The sequence below is a fragment of the Anas platyrhynchos genome, chromosome 14 (assembly GCF_047663525.1).
Source record: "Anas platyrhynchos isolate ZD024472 breed Pekin duck chromosome 14, IASCAAS_PekinDuck_T2T, whole genome shotgun sequence".
Lineage (NCBI taxonomy): Eukaryota > Metazoa > Chordata > Aves > Anseriformes > Anatidae > Anas > Anas platyrhynchos.
Window position 1 is genome coordinate 3,395,533 of NC_092600.1, and position 14,279 is coordinate 3,409,811.

General features: G+C 43.9%; 1 protein-coding gene across 7 annotated transcripts in view; it reads right to left on the minus strand.

The window, feature by feature from the left end:
* The window catches only part of MACROH2A1 (macroH2A.1 histone), a 45,905-nt gene extending 34,348 nt beyond the window's left edge, over positions 1-11,557 (minus strand). For 5 of the 7 annotated variants that reach the window (XM_027468108.3, XM_027468106.3, XM_027468107.3 and 2 more), the window contains exons 1-2: positions 11,406-11,557; positions 3,049-3,249 (exon numbers count right to left, since the gene is read on the minus strand). In XM_027468108.3, coding sequence (XP_027323909.1) covers positions 3,049-3,220 — 172 coding nt within the window. In that variant the 5' untranslated portion in view covers positions 3,221-3,249; positions 11,406-11,557. Of the gene's footprint in view, positions 1-3,048; positions 3,250-5,086; positions 5,160-8,080; positions 8,141-11,405 lie in introns of those variants that run through there. The other 2 variants (XM_038186321.2, XM_021271802.4) reach the window with 2 other exon arrangements.
* Between the last annotated feature and the right edge of the window lie 2,722 nt (positions 11,558-14,279).

The window sequence follows — 14,279 nt, forward strand, 5'->3', positions numbered from 1 at the left end:
GGTACAGATTCCTTCTCTTGGAGCTATACAGTACACAAACATGCGAATACAAAGGCACGAGAAGGACATAAATGTAGTTTGAGAAGCACTTTGTTAAGCAGAGACTGAAGCAGGGCTTAAAGTCCAAATGGACACACACACTACAAGAAGCTGCAGAGTGTGTATTTTCACTTTTTGATGAATAGCAGTGTATATATGGTAACAGGAAGCTACCTTCAAAGGAAAAAGCAGATAAAGCCATACCCGCAGATGGATCCAGAACAGAACTGTAAGTCTGAACAGCTGGAAGTGTTATAAAAGTTCAAATCCCAAGCTGAATCAAAAAAAAAAAAATCCCAGATCTGTGCACATTATGGCCTAATTTCAGATTTACATCCAGAGTTAAACTTTCGCACAGGCCAGCAAAATTTAGCACCTCATCTTCTAAAGGATTAAAGCCAGTGCCATATTCTGTACACACATGAACTAGTTTTCAAACCTTAGTGGGTTCCTTCCTATTAGGTCACGTTTCTGTCATTTCCCTTCCAAAGATCTTCTTTCCTGCAACTGCTTTTGATATTTTATGTTTCTCCTCTCCTTCCTGGATGCACAGGATTGCTTTTTTGATTTAGCCAGTTTATTATACCACTTTGCACGGTCTCATTTCTATTAGGTCACATTCCTCCTTTTATTTTGAAAAGGTTCAAACACTTTCATTTAGCCTCAGATCAGGTGCTGACACGAGCATCCTTGAAAACTCTCCCATAAAGAAGTCAAGATTTCTCTGGTTTCGTGAAATAATAACTGCCAAGAAGTTACAAAATTAAATAACACCACACAGAAGAAAGATGTCTAAGCATCCCATTTCCAGGAAGTGTTTCTGAATCATACTGAAAACGATGAGTTACTTGAACTTCAGAAAATATAGTCATTATTAAAAGGTTAATAAATTAAGCTATATAGTGTAAAAGACTTAAAGAATGGTGGAAAAAAGTCACCAGATTGAAACAGTCATAAAACAAAACTATTACTAACTCAATAAGTATTTATGTTTTTGAGACATATCTATGTGTAACAATGAAAGAAGATGTTGAAGTACAGGATCCTCAGACTATCTACCTTTTCTTTTTTCTTTTTTTTTTGGGGGGGGGGGGGGGGGGGGGGGAGGGAACGGCAATACAAGAAGTTTAAAAGCATTCTGAGGGAGAAGAACAGAGGTACCTTCCCCCATAGTTCTTCTTCCTCCCCCCCTTTTCTATTTCCTGAAGGAGTGATGGGTATACATTTATTTATTTTAAATCTCCTCAACCGGTTTCCCAGGATGCGTGGCACTTGAAGAAACACCTCTATTTACCCAGCTTATTCTCTGCTGCCTAAACTGAGAAAACCTTTAAATCAAAGGGTTAACCAATAACATGTGCTGCTCATTAGCAGTGCCTTGAGCTCACCTGTACTGTTCTGTTTCTTTAAAAAGGCAGTATTCAAAGCCCCATTCACCCTAAGAAGCATTTTATTTGAGTTGTTATTGCTCCAAGCAGGAACCTAGCTGAAGGAAATGTTAATTTTTAAGGCCATCTATGAAGTTTAAAAGCATTCTTTTAGAGAAAAGGCTCAAATAAATAAAACCGTGAACACGAACAAGTGAAGAAAAGTCTGATGGCTTAGAAAATTCAATAATGTAATATAAATACCTTACAGAAATCAAATACTCTTAATTATTCTTCGATGTTACCAATCTTCGTCTTTAGGGTTGGAAGCTTTATAGAAAACAAGCCTATTTCTATCCTTGTCAATATAAATTATGAGGTGTATTTAAAATTGCCTTAAATGTGTATGATCATAGCTGTCAGACTCAGGTCATGTTATACATACCACATGCTTTGCTCAAAGTTTAAAAAAAAACTGATTACAGCTTAAAGACCCTGAAACACCTGCATCTGTTGCAACCAGAACACTGAAATAAGCAATTGCACTGTACAAAGAACTGTGTTATGAGACATGCGATCCAATACGAGCTTTTCTGTAGTCATGCTGATAGAACCTGTCTCCCAACACTCATCCATTTAGCACTTTTGCTTTTTGCTAAATCCCTTGCTTACATGTTTGCAAGTCGATCTGGCCATGTGAATGCAACCTGAATTGATCCTTCATTCTTGTCCGTTTTTTTCCAGAAAAAAATGGTACTCCAAAAAAAGTCCATATGTTGATGCTATTGCAATTAAGGTTCATTTTCTTTCAGATGACTACTTTATATGCTCTTTTGTGGGGTAAATTTGCAATGTCTCAAGTCTTGTATGAGCAAAGAACTGCTACGTAATGCCCTTTACTTGCATATCTAGTTGCAAATCTAGGACAAAGCACTTTCTTCCATTGAAGTTTCTTTCTAAACAGAGGACAAACAATACTTTCAGCCTCCAAGAGTGCATTGTGAAGATGGAATAATAATTTAAGGTGTTCTCATTCAGTTGTGATGAGAGAAACAGAAAAATGACTACAACCAAAAGCAAACAAGCTATGCTGATCTGTGGCAGATGAATAGCGTGCATTTACACACAGACCCCTTCAAACTGCAAACAGCCTACATAGTCTCAAAAATAATCTGCAAATTGGGGAAAAATGCTTAAATAACACTGAAAGCTACCTTAGCACTGTGTAAACACTGAGGAGCTCTCCATTTAAAAGGAATGTATTCCCTTATCAATAATTATAACCCAAGCAAATCCACGAGGCACAAAATCAGAGCAGGAAGGCCTGCAAGACTGAAGGCCCAGCCCATACTCAGTGATGTCAGTAAGAATCCTTCTGACTGACAACGTGGAAAAGAGTGTTTACAACAGGTCAAAGTGAATCAAATACTGCAATGCACAAAAGCCATCAAAGCTCTGAAGCAGGGGTAGCTGTACCTTAGTTTTGACTAAGATGCAGGACCAACATAGCCCTTACTTCAGCAGTAACGTTTTATTTAGTCTATAAATCAAAGGATCTGTTAATGCTTTCCCATTAGCATACTGTACCAATTCAGTTTATATTATTTATTTCACTGTTTTCACATTGTTCTGCAAAACCTACCAGTCAGATATTCCAGTACAGCAGCCATGTACACTGGAGCACCTACACCAATTCTGTACTTCGGGTGGCCTTTCTTAATGTAACGCAGCATCCTTCCAACAGGGAATATGACCCCAGCCTTTGCAGAGCGCGAAGTCTTGGTTGACTTCTTCTTCCCACCCCTGCTGGACATTTTGGCTGTATCAGGTCTGGAACAACGCTCTATATATTAGGGAAAAGAAAAAGATAAAAGGTTATCAATAAGGAATACCATATTTAAACGATTTCAGATGGTAATCAGAGAAGCAACTTCATATAAATTGGCTTTGGAATTACTTTTCTGAAATTCCTAATGTGTTAAAACTGGCACCATTAGTGGAGCAAAGTGTGATAACCACCTAAGATGTAAAATAGAACTTTAGCATGAAGGCAGAGGATGCTTTCTGCAGGGAGAACTGTCATGAATCTCTGCTCTCCTGGAAAAACTGTTGATTTGGCATTTGAACAACCATGGTAGGACTGTTATACTCATGAATAACTATGTTCCCAACTAGGAAACCATACCCACACTAAGGTTCTTGTACATTTTATTTTATCTTCCTAAAAAAAAAAAAAAACATGGATTTTCAAGGCTGTGTGGATTTACAGAACACAGACCTATGCATGGTAAACTATGTTTCCTGTAAACTAAACACGTTTTTTAGAAAGACCTGAAATGAACCCCTTGAGATTCAAACCTACCAGCATCCAGCTATCTCCATGCTGAAGTTAATCAGATTCCTAGATGGCATGTTGCAGCAGTACAACCTTCTGTCTGCTATCTTTCCCTAATATAACAGTGGTCTAAACACCCAGCAGCTATCTGACAACTGCATCTCAGTTTATCTCTGTGAAGAAACCTGCTGCTGATACAGCTGTCAAATATTTTTTTCCTCTCTTTGATTTCTGCTCAGGCTGTAATATAGAAACTGGCAAACCCAAGGAGGTGGAGATTTTGCAGACTCCCGAAGTGTCTTTGAAGGTTTAGGCAATGCACTGGGGTTTGAAATTACTGAGAAGACTGTTCTCCCACTCCCTCCCTCCAGCATGTCTGAACTCTAGGGAAACCAGTGGTATACATCAGTGATACATCCCGGCTCTTTCCTGGATGCCCAAATTTTACCTGATATGAATGCAAAGTTGTTGTGTGTTTATATACTCAGCAGAAGCTCTCCAAGCCTGCTTTCCCATCACAGCACTTAGTTCTCTGTTTCCCTACTTTTTTTTCTCATGTTTATGCTGAATTCTCTCCTTCTCCATATGAACTTAACTGTATTTGCCAACCATCTGAATCCGTGATTGCGTGAACTCAGAATTAGACAAAACAGGTTCACCAACTCTAATTTTGCAACTTCTGATCTGTACTGACATGTCTTGGAGTCTCTTAAACCTCAGTGAGTCACTGAGATACCGACTACGTAAGTATCAAATCAAGACCACTCAGGATAAAAGAAGCTCACAAATTAAACATTTATTTTCCTTTCCACCTCCACACTTTACTCATCAAGGATTCTGTAACTGCACAGCACATTAAGTAAAATAAATGCAACAGGTTTATGGCTTGTTAAAAGTAAACAGAACAATCCCACCTTTTTAGCTCAGACAAAAGTCAGGCTATGTTTATGAAAGGGATGTCAAAAACCAGACAGGAAACTGGAAGTAGGAAGGCATCAAAAGCCCTGCTCCCCCTTCCCTTCACTGCGGACTCAGCTCTGTAACAGCTCTGACTCTGAAGAGGACATTTTCTTCCCTAGACAAGCCTCCTAAACTGGAGCTCACAGCTGGTTTACAAACCTTTCAATTTAGCTGCATTTTGTCATCTTGTTAGCTCTGCCATTGTTCCGAGAATGGCTGGGTGGGGCTTTCACTTGGCTACGGGCTTTCTGCCTGCAAATTCTTATGGTCCATGCTCTGTTTTCATCAGTGCTACAGATGTTTAGTCTCACAAACATGAAGAAGTTCACTGAATTTAAGCAACAGGGAAAATGGGCATGAGAAACAGCTGTGCTTCTAGCCTCACCTGGAATTCCTTTGTTTTGGAACTGACAGGTGAATGACAAAAATCAGATTTTTTCCAAGGGAAACCTGCAAGCCTTAAATGGTAAATTCATATTAATCATTTGTAATCGAGTTTTAGCTGTCACAATAAAGTACATTTTTAACACATAGCACTTCTAAAAACAGGTCATTAATCCCTTGTGAAAATCCTTTCCATAGTTTTAGTGAGGATCCTGATGCAGAACAAGGTAGCTTGGGGAAGAAAAAGATGAAACTGAATGCCATGTTAATTACAGATCTGACCTCCTAACTGGTATGACTCTGAGAACTGGGATGGGAACAATTAAACAATCTACTCGCACTTCTACTGAGGGGAAAAAAGGAAGAAACAATTAAATTCAGTAGAGATGTTCCAAAAGGAACATATTTGTTCTGGACTGTCTATTTTCCCAAAAATTAGGATACAGAACTTGCACATTCCATGTGGAAGGAAGATGGGAAAGGAGTAGAAAAAGGAAGCAAATAATGGAGAAGTTCTGGGGCTTCTGTCTCCCCTGAGCTGAGCAACTGGATCAGGTCTTTGATAGTGACACAGATGTGAGCTCTCACAAAGCCTCTCTGCAGACAGCTGTGGTCTTGATCTATGGAATCCAGCTCACTGAGTTTATGGGATGGTCAGGCTAGCTGGAAGACAATATGGAAGTCCTTATTTCCTGATGTCGTTGGGTTTTTTAGTTTTCCCTTGGGAGAACGTCATCCACCTGTGAGCTGCTACAACCTTTGGATCAAAGCATGAGTAAAATACGGGGTGATATAGAATTATTGCCAAAGCAGCCTGGGAGGAGCTGCTGTAAATACAGCTCACCCAACCTAAAAATCCAAATGGAAGATATCCATGGATGGCCACGCTGTAACTGGCAACAGGAGGAGATGAAAGAGCACTGCCCTTTCATTTTCAGTTCCAAGAAAAAGATTATTCACAAAGTAAGGGAAGCAGTTCCTTCGTATGTAGAAACAAACAGTTACTGTGAATCACCAGCCCTGGATAAATATCATCTACTCAAAGTGATGCTAAGTTTGTTGTTAATGTAATTGTCTTTGATCGTGCTCAACCAGTGTCCTTTATCAGGCTTGAGCAATACATTTTGCTTTTAGTTTCCATCATATTTGGAGATGAAGAAGTGTTCTCCCCTTTAACATGCTATTTTCTTCTTAATACCTTCAAGTTTCCTATCGTCTGTAACCATCTAGCACCTACCCATATATAAAATGGTATATTTTTTTCTTGTAAAAAATGATTATTTTACCTCTTCTACAAAATCTAGATGTTCATTTCCCCTTTTATTTTATACTGGTCACATTTCTCTCAATACTTAGGATGACCCTGGAAATATCCTGACAATTAACCCGATCCTCTCCTACTGTACGGTAAGGAGCTATCTAGTTGTAAGGTTATTTATGAAGAAAAATGTTGCCCAAACCAGAAAGCCGGGGGCTTGCATACTGAACAAAGCAAGCACTTTTGTAACTTTTGATATTAAATGTAAAATGTGATAAAGTGAGTTTCAGAGCATCCTGCCTAAAGGATCCCATCCTTACCAGATGTAAGGAATTGCTATGTCTTGACATACTGGGAGGGAAATTCCAGTTAAGTTCTAAACACCACTTTTCATTTTGCCAACTGCTTAATTTGGAAGGGGAAGAGAGAACCTGGAATGGAAGAGCTTTTTTGGGGCTTAATCTTGGATTTGGGATCATTACTTTACAGAACTTGCATGTCCTGCCTTTGAGCAGAGGGATGGATGGCCCAGTGAGCTCTCAAAGACTTTTCTCCAGTTCTGGTTTTCTATGGCAAAAGAGAAGGGAAAGAAAAAAGATTTCACTTGCAAAAACCACAAAGAAATTTATTAGAGTTAAATGTAAAGAGCAGGGCAACAGATCAAAAACCAAAGAAAACTATGTGCCTTACATGTTTTCAAATGGTTTATCTTTGTAGCACCAGAAACTCTGGCTCACAGCCAACATTAATGAACCAGGGCTGTTTGCTGAGTCACTGCTAGCCAGCAGATGAGGGAGGCAGTGCTTGCCAAAGGGAGCTTTATCACATGTACCACAGCTCAGACAAGATTTGGGCAGGCGAAAAAAAAAAGAAAAAATCCCAGTCAATGGACCAGCCTTTTCCTTTCTTACTCCTCTCTTGCCTTTGCAATGCAATTACTGAGAAATTCTGTCAAATGTTTAGCATCTTTAAAGGCTTGACAATAAAATGATATAGTTTCAAGGTGACAGTTCACGGAATTATCACTGGGATAATCATGGGATATCACTGAGAGGTCAATTTAGATAAGCCCACCTTTGACTCGGACTAAAATTTAATGCTATGTTCTCCAGTGGCTCTGCTGTGCTTGGACACGGATTGCCCCAGCTGCAGAATGCAGCACCTGACTCATGGCCTTCTGAAAGCTTCTTAAAGGCTGTAGCAAGATTCACACCACTTCCTAATGTTTCAAAATTTACAGAAATGAGAATGTGATGGTATTATGTCAGCTCACAGCGAAGATTTTAACAAGGCTCCTCTGCTATCATATCTTTGCAAGCCAGAAATACGTAGCCTAAGAAACAAAATAAAATTCAGGTTTAGCAAAGAAATTGGCATAATTAATATTTTTCTGCTTGAAGCTGTCTGTTGGCCATAGCTTTCTGTATGAAGGTAGATACTCTACTACAATACTTTTAAATACCATCTACATTTAAAGGCCAAAGGCATCTGTTTTTCTGAAAGTTTACCATCAGATCGTTCTGGAGGTACTGACTGCACACCCCAGTCAAGTGATGCCTGGTTACTGATAGCTCAGACACCACTTCATTAACTCAGTCACTCTGACCCTTTTATCCAGCAGTAGCAATAAAAGAGCACTCACTATTAATAGTTTTCAGGTACTGCTTTTTAAATACTTAATAAATTACTGTGAGTTCCACTGCTGTCAGACAGGGATCGTTCTCCTCGTGGGCTTACCTTGGTGTATTAACTGCACTCAGCAAACAGATGATTACATTTAGAGCTACAGCATCACATCTGTAAGTATAGGGGAATGCAGGAGACCATTACTACAACAGGACAAATACTAAAATTTAGTAATTATTTTTCTCCTCTTTCCTATACAGAGACTAAGCTGAAAAGTACACTTTTGTATCACAAGGGCTTAACTGCAATGCTATTTTCTTTCCATTGTTTCAAAAGATTAACAAGTAAGTGCTGCCACTCCATCTTAAACCTATTTATGTACTGTAATAGCTGCTCACTGAACTCTCTCTGAAAAGGTACACTTGAATTTGCTTTGACAACTAATCTGCTCTGTTCTTGGCTAATCAGAAGCTAGTCTGACATATTTATAAAATGCACTGCTTACAGAGTCAGTTAAAAAAAAAAAAAAGTCTCTAATAATGCTTGCCTAGCACAACAGTGTCTCAGGCTGTGACTGTGGTTTCCAGGTAGTACAGTCATAAAAGAAGAGCTAATAACTCAGTAACTGTTTGGTCTGTCATGATTTCAAATTTCAGCTTAAGTGCTTTATCAAAGAAGCAATTCTTTGTGGTCTGGAAGAGAGGAGTGAAACTGGTTGCACAACAGCTGTTCCAGCACTACAGTAATTTCTTATCTGCAAAGGTAGCAGTATACATTTATTTTCACATGAAAACCTGAAAGAATACTCATCTACCAGTGCCCTATGGATGTCTTTTTTTTCCTGAAGGTTAGTAAGACTAAAGCTCCCATCATGAGAATGCAGAACAGGATGAAAAGAGGAATAACATTTTCACCAGATCTGTGTGCAAAACAGAATACTATTGCACAATTTTATTCAACTGGCACAAGTCCCTGCCCTCCACAATGGGTCTGAAACCTTGAAACAAATATCCTCTTAATGTGCAAATGTCCTCTCTGAACAGTGCTGGGAGTGTGACAAGAGTTTTAGCTGGGCACCCTGCCACCAATAGTCAGGAAAATGTAAATACAATTGTATTCACTGACCGCTGTTGGGAGTGCTAGCATGAGAACAAGTTCAGTTGTGTGTTGTAGCTTTTTGTAGAGTAGGTAGGAAGTGTAAAATTTGGTACAGGACCTGAAATCACCAGACTGTTTATGAATTCGGTGTTCTGGAAAAATTGTTTCAAAGAACATTTTGAGAACTTGTTTGCCACTTGACATTTTGGACAGCAGTGAGAACACAGTAAAGAATTCACATGGATGCTTCCAAATCCAAAAATTTAATGAAGGTGCTGTACTTCTGAGGACAAGGAGTGCAAGAACTCAGCCCACAGATGGGGCCATGAGTGTTGTGCTTCTAGCATCACCCTTTTTGGAGCAAGGGCCACAAGCTGAATCCTGTTCATCTGCTCTTCTGGGTGGGTCTGGGCAAGGCACTGTAACAGCTCTGAGCACAGAGAGGCTCTTGTTTACATCCCTCCCTAACAAGTGAGGGAGCACTGCATCTAGAACACTTCTTTTCCAAACTCACCTCTCAGAAGCACTGTGCTGACAAAGCCTAATGCTCACTGATCTGCCCCGGATCAATACTCTTCTTCCCAAGGGAGGCTCTCTCTGGAGGCTCTTTTTTTTCCTCTTGTGGCATCAATTACTGCTTCCTGCTTCTTTATCCCTACTTTGCCAGTTTGCAGTAGCAGGTTTTTCTTCCTGCTAATGTTGATCTATAAAGCAAGCAGTGCTTAAGCACTCTTCCTCTATTACCATCATTAGGCCAAATTATAGCCTTAACTATGAATTCTTCGATCAGTTATGGCTTAATTTGCACTATCAACATTTAGTTTTACTGCCAATCAGTACTCTATGCCTCATACACAACAAAACAAAGTTACTCTTTAGGAACCCAAGGGGCCTAAAACATTTCAGCATGCGAGGTTACAATATATAAGTAAGGTAACCTGCAACCACTACCCGGCACACACAACCGCCACCACAATGTAGCAACACAGCAAAATAACCTGGGAGAAAAGCAATGTAACTCCTTTCTTTCAGACCACTTTTAGAAATACACTCAGGAGTGGGCTAGGGACTGCTTGATACAAAATATATCACATTCGATTGCTAAAATATGTTCGTCAAAGCAACTGTAATTGTCTTGTTCATGCCTGAACCTTTTAACTCAGTGCTGTGCCCAAGAACCCAGATTAGGGTTCCAGTAGCTGCTCACTTGCTGTTAGCTCCTTTACTTCGACCGACTCTCAGGAACGGGGGAGGCAGCGGATCTGCAAAGTTCCCCACAGACCTGTTGCTAAGTGACAGCCTCACATAGTCCTGGGGAAAAAACGGTCCTCCACTTCCACGGTCGAGAGAGAAATAACAAGCCTCATCCAAACCCTTCGCAACAGCCCTTTTCCTTCCATCAGCATGAACGAAGCAACCTGGCTTACGCCACCGGGCTCGCAAACAAGCTGGCTCCAAACACCCGCTTCAGATGCGAATGCCCCGGCCTTCTGCAACTTACTTTGAGAGATTAGGATGGAAACCAAAGGATTTTAGGAGATAAGGGGTATGGAAGCAGCCGTTCCTGTGGCCGCCTGCTACGTGCACAACCGTGTCGGTCCCTGCCTAGGTCTGGGTGCTGTGCAAGATGCCCTAAACCCTACACCCACCTTTCCTCGCAGCCCCTACCAGGGACAGCCTGCGGGGCTGCCGTGCTCCTGCAGGCAGACATATTGCAGCTACACGGGAGGTGACAGCTCAGGAAATCACCAGGGGCCCCCGATTCCAGCCAAAAGCTGCTGTTCACTCTCTCCTGGCTGCCTCTGACGGCTCTCAAAACGCCACTCGGCTCCGTTTGATGCCGAAGCCGCTCGCCTTGGGCAGGTAACTTTTACGCCACGGGTTCCTCACCCGAAGCCGAGCCGGCTGCGGACACCTCCTGCCTCTCGTCGCCTGCAGCTGGCGGCGGTGGCTGCGGCTCCCCGGGGCCGGGAGCGCTGAGGCGAGGCCGGGACCCGCCGGGCCCAACGCCCCCCCCGGTGCAGCCCCCACCCCGCCCGCCGACCCCCAAACCCCGCTGCCACCTCCACACCGGCTCCCCCGGCCTAAGCAGCGACAGGCCTCCGCAACCCGAGCGAGACAAACAAAAAAACCACCCAAATTCACCTCAAAACCCAACACCCCCCCACCCCCCTCACACACAGCCGCCTCAGCGAGGGGGCTGCCCCCGGGACCCCTCCCCAGCACCACCACCACCACCGCCTCCTCCTTCTCCAGAGGCCCCTCAGCGGCGCCGGCAGCGGCCCCGGCCCTCGGGGAAGGGCGATCTCGGCTCCCCCGTCCCCACACGGCGACTTACGGCGCGGTCCCGGCCGCAAGATGTCTGCCGGCGGCCGCCCCGCTCCCGCTGCCTGCGCTGCGCCCGCGGGGCCAACGGGAACGGCTGGGCGGGCTCCCACAGTGCCCCGCGCCGCGTCCCTCCCCTCCCCTCAGCCCCTGCCCTCAGCCCCTCCCCGCCTCCTCCGCCCCTCACGGGGACGCCCCCGGTCCCCTCGGTCCCTTCACGGTTCCCTCACGGTTCCCTCACAGTCCCCTCACGGTTCCCTCACGGTCTCCTCACCGTCCACGGTCCCCTCAGCGCCGCCACCTTCGTCCCCTTCGCAGCCCACCCCCGTCTAAGCGGCGCCCGCCGGGCTGTGGAGGCGGCTCTCCCCGGTTCCCCTCAGTTCCCCTCAGTTCCCCTCAATTCTCCTCAGTTTTCTCCTCAGTTCCACTCAATTCTCCTCAATTCCCCTCAATTCTCCTCCGTTCCCCGCCGCCCAGCCCCAGTGTGGGCACAGGACCTCGGCCATTGTGTACAAATCGTGCCCGCTCCTCAAGGAGGAGAGGCAGAGCATGGGGTCGGTGCCGCATCCTTCCCCGAGCGAAGTTCCTTGTTCGGGGAGCGAGGAGGGAGCTTGCCGTGGCGAGCACTGCTTTCTCCTGCTGTACAAAAGTGGCTGGCTGCCATCTTGCCAAGGCCCCAGATGGAGCTTTTGGAGGAATTCCTGCTGTGGTGGCACAGATGTCCTTCAGCGCACCTTGCCGCATGGGGAGAGCTGGCTCCCCGCTGCCCGTGGCCCCTGCCTGCACCAGCTGAGGGGTACGGGGCAGGGGCTGGTGTCCCCTTGGCACCTTCCCTGCTCCTGCTGTCCCCCAGCTGCTCCCAGACCTTTCTGCTTCTCCCTTTCTTCAGTGCTCAGTGCAAGATGAGGCCTGTGGCCTCTTCCCCTGTGTCCCTTGGTGCTGCTGGAGCTGTGGCAGGTGACAGTGGCACAGCATCGTTGCCATTAACCCCTAGGGGCGAGGGGTGAGAAGGGCTGAGGGACAGTAGGTGGAGGCAAGGAGTTTCTCTCTTATCAGCACGCCATGCTCCAGCTCTCCTTGTTTTGCTCGGCATCAGCACATATTCACAGAAGCATTGTCATATGATAAAGAAAGCAGAAAGGAAGGGAGTGGTATAAAGGAAGAATGAAAACCAGGGAACTGGGGGAGGATTACAGAAGAGAAATGAGGGTTAATATTGCCCCTGGCCTGAGATACATCACCCAAAAAAGTTTCTGAAATCGATGGAGAGAAGGCACAGTACAGGCAGAGCTGCATACAGTCCATGTGGCCCCCAATAGCAATACCATGCAATTCCACTAACCAAGCTCAGTAATTATAATTTTGCTGTTCTCATCCATAAAAATGGCCAGGATCGGTCTGGTTTTTAGTGTGGCTAAACTCCTGCTCTCCCAAGCCATCCCTCATTACGTTGCAGTGCAGCACACAGTCAACTGCAACCGCGGTCTGGCTGTGCTCCCCGAGCGCTAATTGCAAACCCAATGCTATTCACACACGCAGTTTTGCCTAACAAAGACTCCCCGCTAAGTAAAGCACCACATAGTCCCTGACTGCCCTTAACCTAAGGATATGGATACAGTACTTATTAGGCCATCTGCCATGGCTCATCTTACACAGCTGAGGACACGCTCTGCTTTCCAGGTTCCCATCCACACACGCCATCTCCCTCCCACCTCCTCCTTCGCGTTCACACCGCAGCTCTGCTTCTCTTCTCTTCCCTTGCCTACTCCTCTTCCCAGTCCGTTTTGCTGTCACCCACACAAATGTTATTTAAAAACAAACAAACCAACCCAAACATCTCTGTTGACATGAAAAGCTGGAAAGGTCTAGATCGAATTTAAAGAACCTGCAATATTGTTTGTCTAATGGGGCTGATACGCTGCAACCAGGTGAAGATAGTTATCTGCAAAAGCAGCACAGGTGCCTTTCTACTATCATAGTTCATGGTGTCTGTTTTTACGGGCAATCTCGATCTTGTGCCTTTGAAGAAAGCTTTCCAAACACAACTGGTGAGAATTTCTGAAGTTTGCCTGAGTTCTGCCTGAGTTTGCAGAAAGTCTGAACAATTTGTCCATGGAATAGGATGCTGGCGCAGAGACTGATGTTGATCATCATAATGTTAACACCGCCTGCCTCACCTCCCACCAACGCACAGATTTATCAAGCTGAATGTCTGCTGGGTCTGCAAAGAGGGCTCATTTTGGCTGGCTTTGAAAGGACATAGAGTGACACAAATGATTGTATAAAAGGGAGCATTGCTTACAAAAGTCTGTAAAACTACACTACATAAACTACCTCACTAAAACAAACTTTGGCTCGGGTTTTATTCCCTTTGCCAGATTAGTGATGTATTTATTTAGATATAGGATGATAAAAAGCACCTTTCCAAGAGCTCTGCTGCCTTTATGATTAATATAAACAGTTTGTATTCTTACATTTTTGTGTTTTTTCATTTTGACATCCTGACTCTATAATCAATTTGAGCAACCTCAAGGGACTACTTGCAGAAGATAGTCTTAAGTGATTGAGAATCTAAACACCCAACTTGTTTATGCAGCATAGGTGGCAGAGAAGGAAATACTGCTTGGGAGGGGAAGCAGCAATGCGGGGAGGGTTGCGACTGATGTAATCCCCTTAAACTTAGATAAGCATTTTCACTTTGGGATAGCTATCTTAATTCTGAATATGTCACCTCATTTCTCAGTGGTGCTTTTGTGTGTTTATTATATTGGCTGTTCAGAATACATGGCCTAGGTTACTTTGGTTTGCTGAAATATCTTCTCAGGATTTAGTGTGCAAAGCCAGCAGATCCCTGCTGGTTTCCTTCCACCTTCACATGGTCAAGAGA